This window comes from Gymnogyps californianus, chromosome 14 (assembly GCF_018139145.2).
Source record: "Gymnogyps californianus isolate 813 chromosome 14, ASM1813914v2, whole genome shotgun sequence".
NCBI classification, from domain to species: Eukaryota; Metazoa; Chordata; class Aves; order Accipitriformes; family Cathartidae; genus Gymnogyps; species Gymnogyps californianus.
In genome coordinates this window covers 18,446,936-18,470,449 of record NC_059484.1, presented here as the reverse complement: position 1 = coordinate 18,470,449, position 23,514 = coordinate 18,446,936, and the positions used below count along the sequence as shown (strand labels likewise).

Below are 23,514 nucleotides of genomic sequence, written 5' to 3'. Positions count from 1 at the left end.
CGGGCGTGCGGCGCTGGGGCTCCGGGCAGCGCCATGGGGCCCCGGCGGCCGGCGGGGGGGTGAGGAACGGGGCGGGCGGCGGCACGGCCCGGGATGGGACCCGCGCTGCCCGTACCTGGCCCTGCCGCTGCGCCTGGGGAGGGAAGAAGGCGCAGGAGGGAAAGAAATTGAAGATTTGGGGCGGCCGTGGAGGGGGGGGGGGGGTGGTGGTGGTGGTGGTGGTGGTGGTGGTGGTGGAAGCGCCGCCACCATTATCCGTCCCCGCTCCGAAAGTCGCTTCCCCGCCTCCCTGCCGGAGCCCGAGCGGCGGCGGGGCGGGCGGCGGGGCGAGGAGAGCCTGAGGAAGTGCGGGGTAAAAAAGAAAGAGAAACAGGCGGGCAGGGCTCGCCCGGCCGCCGCGGAGCGGCCATCTCGGCTGGGAGCGGGGCCGCATCCATGGAGTTACCGGGCGGGCGCTCCTGAGGAGGGCCCGGCCGGCGCGGCCCCGGCAATGACACCGGATTGAGCCGGCGAGGGGGCTCTCCCGGCCGGGGACTGCGGGAGCATCCCCCGCCCCCCGCCTCCTCCCCGCCCGTAACCCGAGAGACAGCCTCAACTCTTGGAGGACACTCTCCTGGCAAAGGTAAAGGCTCGGCGGGGCTGGCGTCGGGAATGGGCTTATTTTGCAGCGGATGGTTATTTTGCAGCTCCCCCTGCTTTGCTTGTATTTATTTATTTTTTTTTAAATTTATTTATTTCGCCCCCCCCCCCCCTTTCCCTCCCCCCTCGGCTGCGAGGCGGGGGATGTGCAGCATTTCCAGGGGTGGATTGCGCATGTTGGTCACTCTTGTTTTAAAGTGTACGAGGGAGGCAGCGGGAATGTAAACAAGAACTTTTAAAGGCTCGGCTCGCAGCTTCGCCTTTTTATTTTCCAAATTAATGACTGCGGCAGAGGCTGCCGCGCGCCCTGCCCGCCTGGGGGAGGGGGCGCGCACCGCGGCTCCTCGGGGCGATGTGCGGCACCGGGGGGCGGGGAGGGGGGGGGGGGGACGGGACACACGGGGGGACACGGGACTCCGCGGGTTCCGGGGCTCCGCGGCCGGGCAGCGGTGCCGCGGGGCCGGCTTTTGGGGCCGGGGAGCGGAGGGCCCGCGGGCGCGGAGCCCTGCGCGGGGCCGGGATGGCGGTGCCCGGGGGCGTGGCGGCTGCCGGCTCCCGCCTGCCCTCCTTCCCTCCCTCCCTCCCTCCCCATCGCTCCCGGCCGCCGCCGCCTCGGGGCTTTCCCCGCCGCCTATCCCCCGCCGCACCACGCCGCTGGGGTCCCAGGGCTGCCGGGCCCGGGAGGCGGCCGACCCCCCCCCCCCTCCCTGCATCGCCCGGGCCCGAAAACATCCCCCGTCCCCCTGCGCTGTGGCCTTGCCGGGGGTCCCGCGGGGCTCCCACCCACCCACCCACCCAAGCCGGCCACCTGCCCCCCACCCCGGGCTCCCTCCCTCCCTCCCTCCGGGGGAAGGCAGCGGTGCCCCGCACCGCCCCCGCCGCCGCTCCTGCCCCTTCCCCACCTGCCGAGCGGGGCAGCCGCTTTGCTTGTAGGATGCGGGGCTTGCAGCGGGGCTGGGAGCGCCTTACCTGCCGCCCTGACCCTGCCGTCCCCCCCCCGGGCTGCTCCGCTCCTGGGGATGGAGGCAAGGACCTGGAAGTTGGGAAGAGGTGCGAAGGCAGGGGGGCTGCTGAACTGTCAGCCTCGGGTGCAGTCAGGGGAAAAAAAAAAATATATGTATCTCCATACCTGTACATCCTGAGCGCTTTTTGAGTGGGAAGGGATGGATGGCATTCACAGGGAAAATTCCCAGCTCCTTCTCTCAGCACCCACAGTGAAAATTGTTTACTTACGGGTTTGAGCCTAGACCCTCCTACCGCTGGGACATTTCTGAGAGGGGATTTTGCTTGGGAAAAAATGAGTGATCTCAGCCTTTCTCCCAGGGGTAAGGAGCCCGGCTCTTAGGAATGGTGTTTGACCTTTAAGCATTTATTGGCTACTGAGGTTAAAATAAGCTTGAGATAGAAGTAAAAATAGCTTGCAGAAAGGTTAAATCAAAGGTTAAATTTGTTTTTCCTAGGAAGATTGAGGTTGATGTCCAAAAATGAAGGCTTGGAGCAAAGGATGGGAGGGTACGCGTAAGGTCTGTAGGCAGGGAGATGCAATTCGTTTAAAGTATTGGTGGCTGCTGATAGTGTTTGACACCAAGTTCTGAAAGCTGGTGGATGGGTGGTCCTCAAACTAAGGTATTTTAAATAATGTCTGGTCTTTGCCTTTCTCTGGGTATTTGGTACAAAGATCAGAGTGCCCGTAGCTCCTGTTGATTTTCCTCTGAGTTGCGGATGCTCAGAGACCTGCGGGATGGGGCAGCCGACTGCGGGCGAGGAGCCATGCCCTGTGTCCCTGCCCTCGCCCTGTGTCCCTGCCTGCTCCCTCCTGCCCGAAGGCAGCGGTGGCCCCGAGTGCCCGCAGTAACCTTTCTGATTACCTGTGCTCTGTCTGGGCTTGCTGAAGAAAAAATGGATAATTAGAGGGTAACAAGTCAGAAGAGGCGAGGAAAGTTGTGAGTAGTAAAGAAAAAAAAAAAAATCCCCTTGTAGATGTGGAAAAAGGCAAAGCACAGGAAGTAAACGAGGGTTTGCTTTGTTTTAAATTTAAATGAGATTAAATTTTGCCCCAGGGAGCCAAGACAGCAAGCAGAGTTGCTGTGGAGGAGAGGAGGAATGGCTCTCTTCACCTGGGCAGTTGAGTTGTTGCTGGAGACGTTGGAGCTGACAGCAGCCTGTGGAGGAGGAGGCGAGCCCCGGCTGGCAGGGGCAGGCTCCCGCTGCCCAGAAAATGAGTGTTCCTGGGTACCAGGATCATGCCTTTCTGGATTTACACTTTGCAGGGTTACCAGGGAGGTTAAGAAAAGAGCAGCGCGGCTTCCCCGGAGATGTAAGGGCTGTGCACCAAGATTTGCTGATGGTCTGTTGGCGTTGCCGATGCGCATCCTTCGGTCAAAAAGTTTGTTCTTCTGTTATTGTGAAATTGGGGCTGTGCCTGCGGCGGGGGATGCTGCTGCTCTCTCAGAGCCTCCTATAGCAGCGCTTGGCTCCAAAATTGTTGATGAGAAAAGGCAATCTGACGAGGACAACCCTCCTACGGTATAAAGGCTGGGACCTTCCAGCCCTCCACCCTTCTTCTTATACTTTCTAACAACTGGCTGGTATTCCTAGACAGAGCAAAGAAATAGTTAAGGCAGAGGGGAAGCATGGAGAGCAGCCCCTCGACTCCATCCACGTCACCTGCCGGGGCACAGGCGATGGGACAGGGGGTCTGGGACCGGGGGTCCATGGGAGCGGGGGTCCGGGCTGGCCGGAGCGGTGTGCATGCCGCTGGGGGCACTATGTTCTGTTTGTGTTCCTATTTCTGTGCTGGAAGAACAAACAGGGAAGTGGTTTTTCTGCAGTCTCATTGCAGCTCACAAACAGAGCGCATAATTCAGCCGGTGTTGCTCAACTGTCACAGTGTCAGAGGTGACGGCGCGGGGGGACCGAGCGCAGCGCATCCCTTAATGTGCGGATGAGCGCTGGGAAGAGGTGATGACCAAATACTTCTTTTTTAATGCAACTTCTGCAGGTTTCTGTACCTGTTCCCTGTGGAAGCGGTGAGCGCAGGCATGTATGAATTTCTCTAGCTTGCTTGCCACGGTCCAGAATGGTTCATTCTCGTGAGCAGCCCCTGCACAGGGTGCTGTGATGCCACTAGGAGCTGCAAATCCCACGTGGACTTGATGTACGGAAGAGTTTGCAGGGAGCTGGGAAACATCAGCGGATTCCCCAGAGCACAGGGATCGTGGAAGGGTCCACAGAGGGCGAGGAGTTGTTTGCTGGATGAGGCGTTTCGGTTTAGCGTGCATGGGAGCGTGCGGCTGCCCCAGGCAGTGCGGGATGCCCAGGTGGGACAGGAGCGCAGGATCTGGGCACATGCATCTCAGTGGGCAAAGAGTACTGCTGCCTTCACTTCTCCTAGGTTGCATGGGCTGGGCAAAATTGCAGCTCCGAAAGCTCCTCTTCAACCCTCTCCTGCTGTGAGGCAGGACCAGGCAGCCTGAGGCCATCATCTCAATTTTACCGCCAGTCCTGCCGCTAATTTGTCCGAGGCCCTAGTGATTTACATTTCTTTAGGCTGATGGAGGGCCATCATCTTCCTTGGTTTAGCATTTATCTGCCTTTCTCAGCTTGAACAAAGGCTATGCTGAACATGTGTTAGTTTGCAAGCAATTCCGTTTTCGGGTTTCCAGGCATTAGCGCAGGGCTATGTCTGTGGATTTGAGTTGCAGACACTTCAGGGGGATGTTCATTTGTTTATAAAAGAAACCCACATCTGTTTCTGTTTGAATTTTTTAAGCAAGCATACATAGAAACCTTTCTCTTGGTTTCTGGCTCTGTAAAAGCTAGATTTTGGGCCAAGTTTGACCTAACAGTGACCTTTTCAAAGTATTACAAATTTTTTTGGTATTTGTTTATGACTTTAATAATGATGCCATGCGGGGAATGGGTCAGTTAAAGGTGAAATTAGCTTCTAATGTAAACAAAAGATTAATTTTGGAGCAGAGACCGTATTTTGTGGAGACTTTAAATTGCTTAGTACTACACCAACTGAATTGCTCCTGAGAGCTTGCTCCATGCGAGGCTTTTGGGGGCCGGAGCTCCAGCCCTGGGAGTGCGAGGGATGTGGGCAATGGGTGCCGGAGGGATGTGGGGAGCCGATGGCTCACCCAGCCACCATCAGACTTTATAACCCTGTGCTCCAGATGGGGAAATGGCCCAATTACCCTTTTTCTACAGTAAATTCCTCTGTTAAGCACCATGCGGTTTACTACTGTTTGGCTGCTCAAAAAGATGAGTCCCTCAGAAAACTGGCATCTTCTTAGCACTGCCTGGAAGTTAACCATTTTCTGAAAGGGGCTGGTTGAGCCCTGTGGTTTTGGCCCCAAATTTTGGTCCCTTCAGGCACACAGTACCTTGTGGGCCGTTGTGTGCCATCCCCTACCCAGGCGGTGGTTGCCTTTCAGTGCTGCTGTGTTCAGAGATGTCCATACTTTGCTCAAGCCAGAATTTCATTCAGAGCAATTGAAATGCAGTTTGCTTCAGAGGATGCCTTCTTGGATCCTGCCAAACAGTGGCAAAGTGATTTACTGAAGTAGAGCCACTATTTTACCTGCAATGTGAACCACTTCTGTATGTGAATATAAATTCATACTGTTACATAGTGAGCGTGTAAAAGTGTGTTGTGTAGGTAGGTGTAGGACAGGGGCAGGATGCAGGGACCAGGTTCACTTAAAGGGATGATCAGTGCATCTTCTCACATATATATCCGAGTCCAAACCAGTCCCAGCATCCTGACATCTGTGCTGTGCATTAATCATATACCTTTTTCCCTCCCTTGGACGGAGAGTGATGTCAATGACAAGGCAAAGATGGGAAACACTGGAAATCCCACTGGGCATCAGTAGCATTCCTTTGCTTCAGCTCAGGTGTTTCTTTTCCCCATTGACTTTGGCTTATCTAATCTCTGTGACTAGGAACTCCAGAATCAATAAAAGCATAGCTCCAGCTTTGTGCTCCAAAAGCCTGTTTGCCACTTCAAACCAGTAGGAACCACTTTAAAAGGTTCCGGTAGAATTTCCACTAAAAGTGAGTAAACTGCAGTTAGAGCTGTCTTCAATATCATTTTCCCCAAGCAAGATCTAATGGCTACTTGGAACAAGGCTGGTTTAATAACATGTGTTTCCCCTTGAATCACTGGGGGAAAGTATTGATATTGCCATATTCTCAGGGAATGTTTTAAATCATGTTTTGACAGGGCAATGCCTTACCACAACACTGATAGTTAAAATGTTTATGATACTTTGTAGTATTATCCCTTGTAATGGTGTGATAAAACATAGCACGTATATTGTAAAATACAGGCATTACAAGGGTTTTCTATGCTTATGTGGAACTTTTCCTGTTGTTTGGGGGGAAATGGCATGCTCTAGCCTGCTATCCAGTCTGTGCGCTGCTAGTACCTGCTGCGACCGAACCACACAAAACCAGTGTTTTGTTATCATTCCCACTTACCATTTGCGGAAGCAGTAGCGTGTATGCCATGTTAACAACCTTGCATTCTTACAAAATATCTCAGAAAGTACTAGGAAGATTTCCATGAGATTAACATTGTTTTCTGCGAGTGTATTTTAGCTCACAGCCTAGTTGTCTGGTCCATGGGTAGCCCTTTCCATTCAGAGCTCCCCAAGCCCTGTATTGGGGGCCACATTGATCAGCCACCAGCCACATTGGTAGACTGGGGTCTTCAAAAGTTAAAATCTCTTTTTTCTTTCTTTTTTCTTTTTTTTTTAAAAGCACCTACTGGTACAGGTACTTGACTTTCAGCTCCGAGTGCTCGGTTCCTGAGGGGCGAGTTCAGGAGAACCCGCTGATTTCAAGCGGTTCTGTGGCTTGTTCAAAGTCACAAAGCAAATCAGCAGCCGAGCTTGAAACGGGTCTCCTGTCCTCCTCACCGGTGCGGTGGTACCCGCTGACGTGGTTTTGTCTCTGAGAGGATGGAGAAGTCACAGCAGCTGTGCAGAAGCCACTTGCTCACCCCCCCTGGGAGCCGCGGTGCCGGTGGTGCCAGCAGTGCTGGCGGGGGGCTGCACGGCTGTGCCGGAGCGGGCAGAGCAGCTCTGGGTGATGGGAAGCGTGCTTCAGGCTTGGCTAGCGCGCGCGCTGGCTGTGTGACAGATACACCAGAAGTTTTAAAAGAAGTAGATACCGCTTGAGTGGGAAGATGAGTCAGAGGGTAAAACCCCGGTCTCATTGTACACAGGGGTCCTCTTCAGCTGCGGGATGCTCGGACTTCCCCCTGCAGACATACTGAGAGTGCGCATAGTTTCCACTCTTCGATCTGTGCACTGCTCAAATTTGCAGCCCAGACGGGTAGGTCACGGGACGTCTTTTGTCCCGTCCAGCAGTGCCGTGGTCGGTGGTGGGGCATTCTCCGGTGGTGATGCTCTTGCAGAGGGAGAGCCATTTGGTTGCGAATCCTGCATAGGCAAATTGCCATGCAAAGCTGAGCGATCAAAGTGTACTCACTGTACGTCCTAGGAGCCGGGAAGGCTGGTAGAGAGACACTGACACCCTTAAAGTTTTTAAAAAAGCCCTATGAGGATTGTTTTCTTCCTTTTTTTAAGCCCCTGGGTAGTAGTCTGTCCTGAGGGTAAGTAGTGCTTGGATAACATGGTGTGTAGATATTCAGAGATGACAGTGATTTGGTGCTGAGATGAGTTTCCTGGGCATTAAGTGTAATGTTCAATTTCTTTTGTTACAGATGGAAGAAAAACGACGCAAGTACTCGATCAGCAGTGATAACTCAGACACCACTGACAGTAAGACCTTTAATTCAAGGCTTTGAACAAGATAACTAAGCGATTCACCTCCAGCAGGGAAAACGCTTGAATAATTACTTTGCAAAGAGTGGAGGAAACTGCATTTACTGGGAAGTCTCTGCACAATGAATTGTGCGCTGGGCTGGGTTTGTCAGAAATGCAGCAACAAGCTGATATCAATTTAAATGCCCGGCTGTGGCTCCTCTTAACTGATGAGAGTGTCTCCCTCGTGTGAGGAGTCTGGGCGAGGGAGAGCTGCTGATTGCAAATCTGCTAACGAAGCAAACACCCTTTGTAGACGAGTTGTCCTTTCCTGTGAGCTGCAGCCTGAGACTAGTTAGCTCTTGATTGAGTTGTACTGGGGGAAAGGGAAGTTTTTACTGGAGTCAGGGTAAAACCGGAGCCGCCTTGTTCCCTGCTTGCGAGCTGAAGAGTGATGTGGGAAAAGGGATAAGGCTCAAGCCAGCAAAGCTTGCAAGCCCACGCTTGCTTTTCAACATCTACCTCACTTCATCCTCATTCAGGAAAGCACAGAAGCATGTGCTCAACAATAAACATGTGCAAATGTGCCGAATTTTGGCTATAAATAGAGCGCTTTCCTCTCCCACTTCTTCCAGGGTTTCACCCACTGCAGACATACCACAGTGCCTTAGTGTTCAGTACCCTCGAGGCACTAGTCTAATCCCTTGTCTGGGCTCCGGAGTTTCCTACTAGTTGCTCTTGGTTTCTTACAAATGTCACAGTAATTTCATCTGGGCCGTGCTAGGAATTTGCTCTCCACACTTTACAGGATCTGGCTGCTGGATATCCGAGAACGAAAGGGACTTTGCTAAAGACACTAAACTTCTGGGCCTTTTCCTAACAGGATGATGGGGAGATTACAGGGGGTTATGGAAAGGCTGATCTTGCTGGGTTTGGCTGCCGTTCCCACAGCTTTAGCCAAAAAAATTGTGAGCGTGAGCGGAGTTTGCACCACTGCTGCCGACGGGAACCTGCTGTTTGGCTGCTGGAGGGGACCCCTGTCCCGCTGGAGCCCTGGGCGGGGGTCTGGGGGCTGAGCCATGCCTATGGAAAGTGTTTCAGGCTCTGTCAACACGGCTCGCTTCTCATAAAATAAAACATCTCTATCTCAGAACGGGGTTTGTTTTGGAAGCCGTGCTCCAAACTTCCTGTCTCCTAATCCCCAGATGCTCAAAGGCTTACCAAGCCGAGCCACGCTAGCTGGCTTCTGCCTTTTGGGGGTAAGGCATCTTTAATCACGGTATTAAACAACATGGCCTCATCTCTATTGGGCTTGGATATTTATGCGGCAGGTGATACCTAAGCTGTTGACAAATGCTCTCCTGCAGGATAATTGTAAACAAAGTGATGACCTTCTTTTTTATGCCTCCGCCAGGAAAGGATGGTAGTGGCATGTTATCTAAGTCTACATACTTGTAGCACCACATTGTAGTTTGAGAAGAGGGGGCAAGGTGGAAATTGGTGACTCGATCTCTCAGTATAAACTATGGGTCTGCTGCTGCAATGCTTTGAGCAGCTCACCGAGTAAAGCGGCATTTCCCGGCGGCTGCAGCATAGGGACTTCTACTGTGGGCTTTGCCTACGCAATCCTGTTACGTACTGAAATGATAAAAAAAAATGCATTTATGTGGAGCCCACTTTAATGACATCTAGCTTGACACTGCAGTCAGAAAAACAGCTGTCCGTTGGGAACTACTGATGCTGTCAGATCTGGTCTTCATTTTATGAAGTACAAGAAAGTGGGTTTGTCAAGTAAAGAGTGCAAGGTGAACTAGTGCCTCTTCCCCTGCGAGCAAAAATAGGCATGTGAGATTTCTCTGGGCTCATGAGGGACTCAAATTGCCTGAGCTGGCGGAGGGAGGGACATTTCCCACTGCACTGGTACCGTACCCGGGGCAGCCCTGGTCCCTCGTGCCAGCTCAGCTCCTGGCCAGAGCCCCTCCTGAAGTCCTTGCGTGCATGGCTCCATCGTGTTTGGCAGTTGCTTGTGTGCGCGGTGTTGTTTCCTCCTATTCGGCCATCCAAGGATAAAATCAGTGTTAAATAGGCCTATCGATTGTTAATTTGTTGCACCCCCACCAAAACATTTTTATATAGTGGAATCTGGAGGGGTCCTGCTATACAGAAGACCCAACTGTCATCATTATTATAAAAAGATTCCAATAATTAGTTTATTTTTATTATTACCAAATACATACAGCTTTTTTTTTTAGTGATAGTAACACATGTGGGTTGGAAATAAATATTAATAACATAATGGTCCCAGCACATTTCAGGCTTTAGCTGCCCTTGCCTTGTGGAGGTGGTAGCAGTGGTGATGATACTGCTCCAGTCAGGATGATGAGAGTCCATCCCTAATACTCCCAAAGTAAAGTAATCCCAAATCCCAAAGCAAATGCTCTCTTACTACTGAAAAGTGTAAAGTGCATTTGCTCGATGTGTCCTGTTGCATGGTTCCCACTAGATGCTGAACTGCACACAGGCGTGGAAATTATTAGTCCTGGCACGGGCAGAGGAGTTTTACCCAATTTGGTCAATATTTTTGACCACGGGTTCTGAAGTCCTCGAGCAGTTCAGATGCTTCTCTTTAAGCATCCTTGTTAGAAAATTTTTAGTCTTACCTCCTTAATTCCTGATCCCAATAGATTCCTGATTCCAGGAATGAGCCCTGGCTCGTTCCATCTTAGAAGCCGTTCTTACTCATGACTTTGGGTTTCTCATTTCTGATGTCTGCATTTGAAAAGTGTTTTTAAATTTCAGAGGCCTCTGTTTCATCATCTATAGCAGCAGGAAAGTGATGTTAATCTGTTTTGGTGAAGTACCCTGGGATATGCACAAAAATAATGCCGTGTCAAGGTGTTACTGCCTCTTAGTGTTGACCCAAAGTGTTGGTTGAGGCCGTAGTAGTGGCAGTGGGGCTGGTGACAAAGACACAGAAAAAATGTCGTCTCTTTTCCAGGTAACCTGTCTCTGTTGCCTCCTTGCAGGTCACACCACATCCGCCTCCAGATGCTCCAAAATTCCGAATACCAAATCCACCTGGTCACGGCAGAAGGAGAAGAAGCCCTCTGAGGTACGTGGGCTTTTAGGCTTTTGCCAAAGGAGAGTTTTCCCCCAGGGCCGTGCTTGCCCAGATGTGGTGGCAAACCGGCGTGCCCACAGCTGGCTGTGGGTGGTGGGTGCCAGGACGGGGCATCCTCCAAGAAGCCAGAGCCCACGCTGCAGAGCCACAGCTCCCACCAGCGGTGCCGGCCTCAGCCTCCTGCTCGGAGGGAGCAGGCGGAGGTACCTGGCGGGCATCTCTGATGAAGGGTGGGGGGTCCTCGTGCCCGCTCCTTTGGGGTCCTTGTGTCCATCCCTGGGTCCATCAACAGGGTCCGCTCCATCCCTGTTGATGCAAGTGGGCAGGGGTTGAGTTTGGTGGGATTGGAAGGTCCTACGGTATCAGGGTGGCTGCATGCTGAGGTTCCCCGGTTTGGGTGCCTGCCTGGATGCCCTTTCTTTCAGGTCATAGCACTGATGCCAGGGGAGGGTGGCTCGGTGGCATGGAGGCTCCTCCCCGTGAATGAGTGGGAGGTACAGCGAGCCGTGAAATGAGAGACAGCACAGCTGAGTTGCAGATTATGTTGTGTTGGTTTCCTCCTGTCACGGGGCTCAAGGGCATTAAGCTGAGGCCGTTGGTGTCTGACCTTGCTGCAGGGTTTTCCCTCGCTCCTAGCTGGTACGGGCAGAGGGCATTGCCCAGGTTGCCCCTGCCAGCTCTGCGGTGCAGGGTCCAGGACCGGCTCGGGAGGAGCTGTGTTTCCCGAGGACCGTGCTGGAAGGGACGGTGCTGTGCCCTGTTTTCCCTTGCGTGCCTCGGATATATTTCCACTAGACATGGAAACTATACTAGGCATGAGCTGCTGTTGTGGCAACTGCAGTGTTTAGCGGTGGTCATCTTCGTTTCAAGAGCAGCGTGAGCGAAGCCAGAGGGATGTTGTTCTCACATTCCCTTTCCTCTGGACCGGGGTCCGGAGTCAAACAGAGCTAAGTTTAGAAGCAGGTGAAGCTGGCATGGCTAATGCCTGCTCACAGGCTGTAAGCTCCTTCCCAAGCCCCCACGTTACCCCTTTCCTGAGGCTGTGGCCCAGTAAGCACAAACCTCTCCAACATCCTCCCTTTGCATCAGGCTGAGTAGAGATTTTGAGGTTTTCCTGTGGTCACTGCCTGAATTACAGCTGCACTTAGTTCTTACCACTCTGACAGATTTACATTGATATATCTAACGTGCTGGCGGACAGAGACTTAAAAAGTCTGATTTGTTTGTGCCTTGGGTAAAGAGAGGGGCTGAAAAGCTGTTATTACCAGCTGAGGTAATTGGAAACACTCCAGAGAGCAGAGAACCAGGGGTGCAGATGTCACTGGCTGCTGACAAGGCTGTCGGAAAGTTGCGCATTAGGGCTGGTAATGTCATTTTTTGGTTATAGATGTGTCTCTCGAAATGGGTGAGGGGGTGTGTTCTGTGAGCTGAATCCCCCATTGAAGAATTGAAGCATTTAGGGCATGTCCTCCTCCTGGGACACCCTTTTTACCCCCTCTCTGAAATAACTGCCCATCCCCGCGCCCGATGTGTCCGTAAAGGCATCAGATTAGCCGTGTAGGTGCCTTCAGGAGTCCCACGGAGATGCCCAGTGTTAGACCTGGTTAGATGCACGAGGATGTGACTCATGCGTCACCGACAGTGCCATACGTGCCACCCTGCAGCTGCCCAGTAAAATCCTCCTCCAAAAGAGCCTGCGTTGGGAGACCTCTTTCTGCATCACTGGTACAGACATGCTTTTGTCTTTAATATGAGTTAGCTTTATCAGCCAGCTAGGAGTTTACCTGGCTGCTAATGAAGTTACTGGATGAGAGTCCAAGACTCCAAGTGAAAATGCTGCTGCACTTTATGAGGGATGGTCAGACCTGGATCCAAGTTTTGCCGCTGTGCAACAGCTGGAGTGAAAACTAGATCTTAGTCCACGGCACCCGGGGAGACGTCAGATGTGGGGCCTGCAGAGGCCAGGCTCATCCGTCTGCTTCATGCTCCGTTATGCCCAGAGGACGGTTCTCAGCGAAATGTAGCTCTGGAACAAATAAAGTGGAGCAAAAGCTTAACAGTGCCCAGCTTAGCAACAGTTGGGACAGAAAGTGAATCCCAGTGGTATATCTGAACTGAAACGCCGGGGGAATTTGGGGAGGCGATGTGTAATTACTCAAGTTGGAGTTTGGCCAGGATGCTCAAGCTGACAAACCATCTTTTACAAAAGCGTGGTGGGAACCTGAGCAGATGGGAGCGGTCCAGATCTCAGCTTTACTCCCCTTACCCTGCATCTCCCCTGCGGCTGCTGGCATTCGGGTCTGCTTGAATTCAGCTCCAGGTGAAACCTGGTGGTCAGGAGAGTGTGTCCTTGGGGTTGGACATAGGGTGGTCCCGTGCGGCGGGTCCGAGACCTGTAGCGGTGCATGGTAATGGTTTGGAGGTCACTCCAGTGAGCGCTGGTTTATGGATTTCCTCTGCGACAGCATCTTCCAAACTTTTCCATGAGTGACCCAACTTCTGCTCTTCCTCTGAGCACCTGTGAACCCGTCTGGTCCATGTGTGGGATCCACTGCCCGTCATCTGTGAAACACTGCAGCGTTTGGCACATCCCTGGGGATTTCTCGCAGGAGCCCTGGAGGATTTCAGGCACAGACCGGGATGAGCATTGTGTCCTGCTGGAGCAAGTACAAGTGTAAAACATAAACCACACCGTTGTCAAACTACTTCACATGAAATAGTGAAGTACTTTTCTCTTTGCTATCCCATTGAGGATGGAAACCACAGGAAGGTAACAGGGAGAGCATGATGAATGTATTGTCAGATGTTGAACCCCCCCGGGCATTCTGCCCCAGACATTTTGGGGCTAGACAAGCTTTTTCAAACAGTAACTCAAACTCCAGGTTTACACATGGCTTGTAGCTTTATCAAGAGCTGAGCTGCTGTCCAGGTGTAGAGGGTCCGGGCACGTCCCAAGGGGCAGCGATGCCGGAGGACGGGCTGGGGGAGCGGGGGGTTTGTGTGCATGGGGAAGCGCCGAGCTCTCTTGCCCCTCTCAAAGTCATGTCCCCGTTTCTCTGCGAGCTGCCGTCTGCATTCCCCCTGACAACCAGAGCAGGAGATAAAAAAATCAAAAGCATTAGTGTTACATAGTTATTAGCCAGGTCAGGGGGTGATGTTTATTATGAAAGACTCTGTGAGAAGGGATTAACTATACACATTAAAAACCACCCGATACAAGGCATCTGGAAAAACAAGCTTCTTAACATGGAAAAGTACTGAGCTGTTTGTAAACATCCGCGAAGGGGGCCATTGCCAGGGAGGGTGATTATATTTATCTGTGCCTGTCACGGGGCTCTGCCCGGGCTCTTTCCTGACGTGTCCCAGGCACCAGGCCTCCGTCTCGGCTGCCTCCCTTGCAGAGGTGACAGTCGTCCTCCCCTGCCCCATGCCTGGGCAGCAGAGACCTCGGGGCAGAGCCCCGGTGCGATGCCGACGGTGCCCCGGGCATGGGCATGGCTCTCCTGCCTGGCCTTTGCCTGTAGGCAGAGGATGGCTGTAGGCAGCTGCCAGCAGCTTTTTGCATCTGCAGTGATAGCAGTCTACCAATCTGGTCATTTTAATTCATCTCATTAGAGCTCGTTTGTCTCTGAACCTGGCCTCAAACGGAGTGTGGTGGCCGGTACCCATCCCTGGGCGCCGCCAGCCGAGGAGCCCTGCGAGGAGATGCCCCGGGAACTGGAGGGAGGAGGATGCTCGCTCAGGTCCTCCCTGTCTTGGATGCTGAATCTGCAGTGGGGAATAAGATGTGCCTGAAGTATGGATTTCTCCTTCTTTTAGTGGCACATTAGTGCAATCCTGCCCCTGGCTATAGGGCTGCTGGGGATACGAGCGCAAGCCTCGCTGGTTAGACTGCAGTCATCAAGCCCTCTCTCCTGTTTCTGACAGGGAACAGTTGTCAGTGTCTAAGGAGAGAATATAAGAACAAGGCAAGTGTGTCATGATAGTCGCTGCTTCTATCTGCCAGCTCCCAGCCATCGGCGGCCTGGGGACTCCCTTGGTTGCTGCCTCTGAGTCACTGCCGTAGCCGGTGTGTTAGTCATTGGCTCCTGAACTATTTGCGATCCAAAACACTACCCTGCAATGAGTGGCACTGCTAGAATATATTGTGGGGAAAAAAACCCACTGCTTTTTTGTGCAAACCACCTGCCTGACACCCCTCCAGCCGTCCCTTTTCTAAGCTGAAGAGCCCTGCGCAGTCTCAGCTCTCCTCTGTGGGTGCTGCTCATCTCGCCGGATGCTGATCATCCTCATCGCCCTTCTCCTTCGGTCCAAACCTTCTGGAGGTGAGGGGACCGCAGCTGCAGGCAGGGTTCAAGATGAAGGGGAAACCACAAATTTATACAATTTACATTATTTTCTGCTTGCCTTGTTTAGATATTACTTCCGTGTTTTGACAGATGTCTTTTTATACGTCTTTACAAAGATTTAACCCTTTTAGCAAACATCCTCATTGTTTCCCTTCTAAAAAGTAATTCTTAGTGCATTAGATCTTGGTCTTTTCCCTGCGATAGGTATATAATGGCTCAGTGGAATGTGAATTTAGTCCCTGCACTCTCCATGCTTGAAGAATGGCTTTTATGAGTATGGCCAAGCAAGACTGGACATGCTTTTACTGGGCTGGACGAGGAGAAAATCCGTCTCTGTTGAAAGGTTTGACTGCAGTGGCTTTGTCACTTTTCCCAAGCCGGCGTGGGGATAACAGATTAATACCATTGTCTTCTGAATGCTGAGAAGGGCCACACAAAAATGCTTCTTGTTCCTATTTTAAATTCTGTTGTTCGTTGAATCTTTAACATTCAGCATTTCGAGAGGAAACAAGACTAGATGAAGAGATAGCAGGCTGGCTCCCAAATGAACATGGGAGTAAGTATTTTTTTCCCCACAGGCAGATAATATCACTGCTTACAAACACACACCAGGCATTGCCACGTTTTGGAGCCTTGCTACTGAATATCGCCGCTTGTCTCATTTCGGAAAGGGCTGGAAAAATGTGATATAACGGCAGGGAAATAGGGCTGGGGAGGCCGGAGGGGAGCGGGGCTGGGCAGCCGAGGGCTGCACCCGCAGAGGTGCCGGCCCAAGCTGATACGAAGACAGTTTGTACAACCAAAAACTATTCCCAGGGCTCCCATTGTTCCCGTTGTTTTCTCTTTCTCTAAAAATCCTTGTGACTCATGAGCTACAACAAACAATTTTATGCTTGAGAGAGTGAAGGGCTAATAGCACTGGCTGGAAACGAGGAGGGAGCCCTGCAAACGAGGCAGCCGGAGACTCCCCTGATCCCGGTCTGGATAGAGGAAGGGGGTTATGGCTGGGGGGGGTACGCGGGACACAGCTGCCAGGACTGCAGTCGGGGGGAAAAAAGTGTGTTGAACCAACACCTAAAAGAAAACCTGTTATCTCGGTGTCAAAAAGCACTCCCACGTCCCTCGTGCGGTGACCCGCTGCTGCCCGTCCTTCAAAGCGATGCTCGGAGCACCACGCTGCCTGCGCTCGCTATGGAGAGGTCGTCCATGCGAGGTCCCGCATCGCTGCTGCAGATGCGAGGGCATCGGGGGAGGATTGCAGATTTGTTGGGTTATAGGAGGGAACAGATTCAAATGTGAGATTCAGATGCAGGCTCTGGCCGGTCCCTTCCCACCTCTCCTGTCCGCTCTCTCCCTCGCGAGCATGTTGCGCTTTCCAGCATGCACTTGATTTTGAATGACGGGCTTCATTTCTCTTACATTTTGTATGAGTGCTTTGCAGTGTGGAGTATTTGGAAAGGTTTTTTTTTGCTAAAACTTTTCAGGGATACATGTTTTTGCATGTAAACAAAACTGCATCCCATCCTGGGCCTGGGAGGAGGGACGAAGCTTGTCTCTCTGCCCCAAGAGCAAAGTCTAAAAGCTCCAAGGTCAGCTGGGTGCAGATGCAGGGGAAAATGTGTAACACAATTCCTACTGGCTCGGAAAGCCTTGTGCGCGGGGATCCGGCCTGCTGGAGCCCATCTGTGTTTGGCTGAGCCGCCTGGTCCCTTCGGAGCCGGTTTTCACCCGGGCTGGTTTGCAGCAGGCGCCTGGAGCTGGCGGCCCCGGCTGCGTACCCATGTCGGGTGATGCTGAGGCCGTGCCGCCTTGCTGAGTGCGATCGTCCACGCCAGATCCTGCACGGCAGTCCCTGGGCTGGCTGCTGTTTTAAAAGCTAATTAAAACCAGCGTTAGACGAGTTCTTTTTTTTTTTTTCATTTCGATTTAAAGCCCAAAACAGATACGGCTTTTTGGCTCTCGCCCAGGAGCTGGTTTCGTACAAGCGGGAAGTCATTACCGTGGGATCTGAATTTGGTGTTTTCGGGTCAGTATTTGGGGCTAAGGGGGTAACAGGCAGGCTCAGACCTACGGGGCAGTCACTTGAAAAGCCAAGTCCTTGGCAGAACATGTAAAGTGGGAGCTGAATGGCGGTGAGATTGCCGGACCACTTTATTAGAGGGATTTGTGAGTGAGTCAAAGAACCTGGAAATTGATACAAGGATTGCACAGAAAGGTGGTGGAGAGGCTTGGAGAAGGGCTGGTTGGCTGCGGGGGAGAGATGGAGGAGGAATGCTGCTGCAAAGCAGCGCAGCCTAGGAGTCCTTTGCTAAGGGAGGGATGGGAGCGCAGCGTTTCTGATGCCTCGCGGCGTGCCCATCGCTCTTCCCGTCACGGCGAGGCACCGTATGCTGTGGCATCTTGTCCCAGGGGTAGGTGTTCCTCTCTGAGGTTGGGCCAAGCGTTGGACAAATTGATGCTGGTCCATGTGAGAGCTCCTGGAGGTGCCCAGCAGCCATCTCAGGGATGCAGGGAACGGCTGCACGGCTGCGTCTGGCGGGTGAAGCAGCAGATCCTCTGTGAAGTGGAGAGGCCGATGTACGAGGTGCTTGTGGCTCAGGGAGGAGCTGAATCCAACCCCTGCCTTGCAGGTCCCTGCCATTACCACAGGAGCGTCCTTCCCATGCCAGGCTGGAGCGGAGTGAAGCATTAGGATGTGAAAAACGGAAGACGTGTTATATTTAATTGGCTCGGGGGATTTTTACATTTTTTTTAGAGAGAAAATCCATACAGCTTTTGCTTCACAACAGCAAATTACAGAAATAACAAAAAATATTGATGTATGATTGGGGAATGTGATGGCTTTGGTGTCCCAGTGACTTTTCACATTCCTGGACCGCCAGGACCGGCTGTCCAGGGGAAGCAGTCAGTCCAGCACTGCAAACTGGTGGGCTGAAAGGATGGGGAAATAGTAGAGGTTGGTAATACAGGCTTGTACTGCCTGTGAGGGGTGAGTGCCAAGGGTAACTTCAAGGCTTGCAGACCTTGCAAATGGAGCCGACCCAGAGCGGTTGGATCTGCAGGACCAGGCTGTGGCTGGCAGTGGTGGTGCTGGGACAGGAGGGGTGAGCTCGAGTCTGTGACTGCCCAGTAGTTCTTCAGTCCAGGAAGGAATAATTGCCTAGAAGCTGTTTTCTGCACGAAAAGATCTGGACGGGACTGTGTGTGTGATCAGACAGCTTCTCCACACGGCTGGTGGGATAGCTGGAGCAGCAGGACCTCTGTGTTGGTGGCCTGAGCTGCTGGGGGGAGGTCGGTGTCCTCCTTGCGCTGCTCCGTTAGAGCCTGGTCCATGACGTGAGGTCGGTGTGATCACACTGGGAATTAACCTGCCGCCTCGTGTACGAGTGACATGGATATGAGCAGAGAAAGCTGTCTGGGTAGCTGAGACGTGAGGCCGATGGGCTGCTGTGGGAACGGCAGTGGCAGAGGAGGTGATCGAAGCTGCTGCATCGATTGCTGCTTTCATACACTACTTGATGGTTTGCCGCTACTGCCTCGTTGGGTACACTTGTGCCGAGGAATGGTATCTTCAGTATTTTTATCAATTCTTACTCTTTATCCATCACTGTAATGTCCACAGACGTCTGCATTTTGCGTGTTATGATCTGGTGCTCTGTAGGCAGCGTGGGAAGGCGGTGGTGGGTGCAGCAGGACCTGTGGCGGGGTGCAGGAGTGGTCCTGCCGTGGGTGCCCAGGGCTGGCAATGGGGAGCAAGAGGTGTAGCCCCCGACAAGAGCTGCTGGATTTGCCTCCCTGCTGCAGCTCCCGGGGGAACGTTGGACGCCTCCTTTAGTTTTTCCTTTTCCTCGCCATGCCCTGCTGTGAAACACTCCTCGTTGCTCACCCATGCGGCTGTGGGATCAGCAGGGACCGAGAGGGAGATTTTCTCCATGCGCCTTTCTCCTGCGTGGGCTCTGAGGCTGCACGAGCATGCCGACCCTGACTCCTGGTCCCTCTCACTTGAAAGTACGAAGGCAAAAATGTCTTGGGATTTTGCAATTTCATGTTCTTTTTCCCCATCTTTAAAGCTGACGGTAGCGAAGGGTGAGGCTGGCCCCTGGGCATCGGTGCGATGCATCTCCAAGCATCGCTGAAACCTGCCTGAGGTTCCCAAGCAAGCAGAGGTAATAAACTGAACGTCTTGGTTTGGCCTTCCCCAGTGCCAGCAGATCGATAGGCAATAAACTGGATCCCGCTGCCGGGCTGAAAGGGGAGGACGGAGCCTGGCCAGGGCTGCGGCAGTGCGGGGGGGAGCGGGGAGCAAAGCAGCCTGGCCTCGGAGACAAATTGTCAGCTCCTGTGGCCGGGGAGAAACAGTAAACACTCCTATTGAGGGAAAATTGCTTGTTTTCTGGTACTCAACTTTCTCTTCACCGCCAGGTCCTCGGTTCATCAGTGCCCAATTTATCCTTTATTTGGTTTTCATAAATAATTCAGAAGAGTTTGAGTAGAATAATTGAGTCTTTTCCCAACCCTAATCCCAGACAATTCAAAACAAAAAGACATTTAGATTACAATTTGAGCGTATTAGCTGTTGGGAGATTTCCAGACAACTGATCTGCTTTCCTTTACAATTTCTGTGCCGTTCTATCATTTCTAAAGTGTTCTGCTTTGATAGTTAATAATTTGAGCATTTCCAGTTCTTCATGAAAAGACAGAGGCATCGCTGTGATAAAGTGCGGGCGTGCATGCTGCCTTTGGATGGACGAGCTTATCTGTTTTCCAAGAAGGACTAAATAAATGAAGTAGTGAGATTGCAAATCCAGCCTGCGATGTGCCTTATCATCTTCAGGGAAACAGATACAATTGTGCTTATTTGGCTTAAAATTAAAACTAAGCTTCTACACCGATGTGAGCTGAAAAGCTGGAAGGGATGAATTTGGGGAAGACGTAATGCAGGAAAACACGAGCCTGGGATCTACAGCATGCAGAGGGGAGAAATTATAGCGAGGGCTGATCCCGTTGCTGCGTTTTGCAACGCAGAGGCTGCAAGGTACACGAGGTGGTTTGCTGGAGGGTTTTGCATCTGCTGAGGATGTTGTGAAGCATTAGTGAGGCTGGTCCTGCTGGTTCAGAGCGGTGGTGAGCAGCATGGGATGCACGGCGAGCTGCCCGTGGGATGCTGCTGGGGCACCTGGACCGCCGAAGCGACGACCCCAGCAAACAGCCGAGAGCAATAAAGAAATTAGCTAAGTAATAGCTATAAGCAAAGCAAAATGTGTTTAGTTTCTGACACGAGGATCGGATGGAGCCATTTTATTTCCTGCCCGTGGACGGCAGCGCTGGGGGGGGACCAGGGCTCCCCAGCGGTGCTGCCGGCTCCTCCCCGGGCTGGCTGCACGACATGGTGCAGGCTCCTCCATCTCCCTCTTCATCGGTAGGAGGAAGGTGGTGGGCCAAGCGTTGACATAAATCCGCCGTGGCTGCCCACCCCTGGTGTTGCCTCGAAGCGATGGGGCCCGTCACCTCTCAAGCTGTCGCCTGGTGCTGACTTTGCAAGAGAGAGTAGGGATCCTTGGTTGGGGTAAGGCTCTGGAAAGGGTGCTGCTGTGGTGGATGCCAGCACCCTGGGGGGAGGCAGGCTGCTTAGGGCATGTTAACAACACAGCTGGACTTTTCTGGGGGCCAGTTGCCCTGGCGAGGGCAGTCCCACGTCCCCCATCGGTGCTCCTGCGCTGGCTGCCAGGTCGTTCCCTGTGGCAGGAGCGTGATCATGCCTGCTGCCCTGTGCTGCCTGCACTGTCCTGAGCAGGTTCCTGGAGGATTTGTTTGGATTTGCATGCCGTGAAATGGTGATGCCATGCTCCTGATTGCATGTTCAGCCACGGCGTTGAAGTGGGTGTCCTTGGGAGGCAACTGAGTTGGCGGAGAGGGAGGTGGAGGGCATTTAAATGTCAGCAGGTCCAGTCCGGGGAGTTTTGAAAACCTGTTGGGTGCCCAGCACCTTTGGAAGCTGTTCCTACCTGGCTTTGCCCACAGATCCCGAGGGCGAGTGTCTCCAAACCAGCGTTTTCTATAACAGTTTTGCAAATGGAGTGGCATGGAAGTGCTGCAACACTCCTGCCTTGGTGCTGGTGGCCGGAGCAGGGAGGTGGCACCGGCCGCCGATGCTGCCCTCAACCACACGTGGTCCAGGCACGGGGGAGCATCTCGTCCACCAAAGCAGAGCGGTCCGAGGTGGGGAGGCTCGCTCACGTTTGCGTTGTCCTCGTCGGAGGTGGGCACCGACACTGGGTAACGGAGATGCCGTTTGCCCGAGTTTTGACCGTGGCAATGCAGGGGTGTCAAGAACAGGGTGTATTTGTACACTGCATTTTAGAAAATGAGCTACAGCAGGGTTAACTTGCTTGTTCTGATATGCAGACGCACGGCACTGGAAGGACTGTGACATCTCACATATCCCTTCTCATGTTTGATTAACATTTATCTTAATTTTTTCTTTTTTTAATTTCTCACACTGGCAACAGAGTAAAAGGTTACTGTGGCATCCATAACCATGCATTTGTAGCACATGGAGACTTAAAGGAACCTGATCTTTCTCAAACTGAGCCTAATTCTGACTGTAATATGTAGGCTGTTAATTATGTTTATTGAAGGATGCGCTGAGACTGTGTCTGGCCAACTCAAATCAGGTTTATGTAGACGTAGTCAAAAACGTCTCCAAGCAGATACATCAGGAAGCAGGTACCAGTAAAATTCAAAGAGGTCCCAACATAGAAAAGGTTGTTTATGTATTGTATTTAACTCTAATTGGGTTAGCAGCTGAGACTCTGAGGATTAAACAAAGTGACCTAAATACTGGTCTCAGTGATCTTAGTTAATGTCTAGTTTCCTGCATCTCAGCCGATTTGGTTTTCCAAATACTCTCCAAAGCGTGTTATCATTGTATCGAAAGTGTAAAACCATATTGTATCGTTTATTGGGGTTCTGACAAAGCAATACTCACTTGGAGAATAGACTCTGCGAACAGATTAAACAGCATCTGAAGAAAACACCTGATCCATCCCGGCCCCGCAGAAGGTAACGCAGAAGTAGCAGGGATGGAGTGGATGGAGCGAGATGGTGTCCAGGCGTGATTGCTGGCACCGTCGGTTATCATTTCAGCTAATAGCAGATGGTAGAGAGGAGAACTCATCCATTTTCATTTACAATTTATTTTTGTGCTGCAAGAGGCAGGATTGCTCAAGTCATTGCTGTCGGGCAACCCTCTGGAAGGAAAACCTTATTTACCCTGAGGGATTTTTTTGGAATGAGTTTTTCATCGTAGTATATTGGGGGAAGACTCTGCAGGGCCAGAAATGAGATGGAGAACGAGCCCATTCGCTGTCCGAGGGGCTGGAGGATTTTCATAGAGGAGGGGACCAGTGTCGATCTCGCAGGAGGTTTATTGGATCGGGAAAAATCTCCGCGTGTTTGGCTGTGGATGTGTAAGCAGGCACCTAGATCACCTTTAAGTCGCGTATTTTCCAGCTCTAGTGTAACCCAGCCTGGCTTTATTTTGCCTTTTCCTCCTTGGTGTGCAATCACCACTGGAGCAGTCGAGCCCAGATGGGTACCTTCTGCTTTTGGTTGTCCCCACTCAAGGCAGTGAGGTGATGCGGTGGGGACACGAAGGTGCTCGGGGCAGTGAGGTGACGTGATGGGGACATGAAGGTGCTTGGGGCGATAAGGTGTCTCTGTGTTTCCCACAGCTTCACTCATGTCAAGAACATAATTACCCCCAGTAATGCTGAACGTGGAGAAGCCCAGTTGCTGTACATCGCTTGGCGTGTGGAGTAGATATTCGTGTGGCTGTGCTGAAAGCATTGGTCCCCTGTGAGAAAGCAGCCTGTTGTTTCTTGAGTTTAATACTGATTTTCAGCCTGTGTGTCGGCCGAGCTTGCACCCTGCGGCTGGATTTCACATCTGCCTGGGCTGGGGGACCTCGGAGGGGTTGCAGCCACAGGGGCTCAGGCTCTCGGCGCTGCCTGGCCAGGCAGGGGAGTCCCTGCCTGTGCACCTTGTTTTCCTACCCAAACCTCACCCTGGAGGTGACATGAAGTGACACCCCAAAGCTGTACTGTCGGGGATGCAGGCACCCGCTGCGCTGTCCCTTGGGGACCGATTCCCCAGGGCACCCTCCCCGGGTGTGCGTGCACCCAGCCTCTGCCAGACCCCTTCACCCTGCCTGTTGGATGTTTTTTTTTTTCCGGTGCAGGTTTTCCGTACGGATCTGATAACGGCCATGAAGATCCCTGACTCCTTCCAGCTGAGCCCCGACGAGTACTACGTCCTGGCCGATCCCTGGAGGCAGGAGTGGGAGAAGGGCGTCCAGGTGCCGGCGAGCGCCGAGGCCATCCCCGAGCCCGTGGTCAGGTAAGCGAGCGGGGTCCCCTCCGCCGGGTCCCCTCCGTGGCGTCCTCTCTGCAGTATCCCCTAATGTGGGTCCCCTCTGTGGGGTCCCCTCTGCCTTGGTGGGGTGCACACCATCTCGGAGAGTGCATAAAGGGGATGCGCGGGGACTTCCCACTGCACCCTGCCATGGGTGGTTGCTTTCTGAAAGTCCCTCTCGTGTGTGCCCGGCTTTTCTCGGGCAGCACCGAGGAGC

The 23,514-nt window shown here is 52.6% G+C and overlaps 1 protein-coding gene across 2 annotated transcripts in view; it reads left to right on the top strand.

Annotated features, from left to right (window-relative positions):
• The first annotated feature begins 495 nt into the window (after positions 1-495).
• Positions 496-23,514, top strand: part of JADE2 (jade family PHD finger 2) — an 80,855-nt gene continuing 57,836 nt past the window's right edge. For both annotated transcript variants that reach the window (XM_050905054.1, XM_050905053.1), the window contains exons 1-4: positions 496-622; positions 7,376-7,433; positions 10,442-10,527; positions 23,125-23,282. In XM_050905054.1, the coding sequence (XP_050761011.1) occupies positions 7,376-7,433; positions 10,442-10,527; positions 23,125-23,282 (302 nt within the window). In that variant the 5' untranslated portion in view covers positions 496-622. The remainder of the gene's footprint in view (positions 623-7,375; positions 7,434-10,441; positions 10,528-23,124; positions 23,283-23,514) is intronic.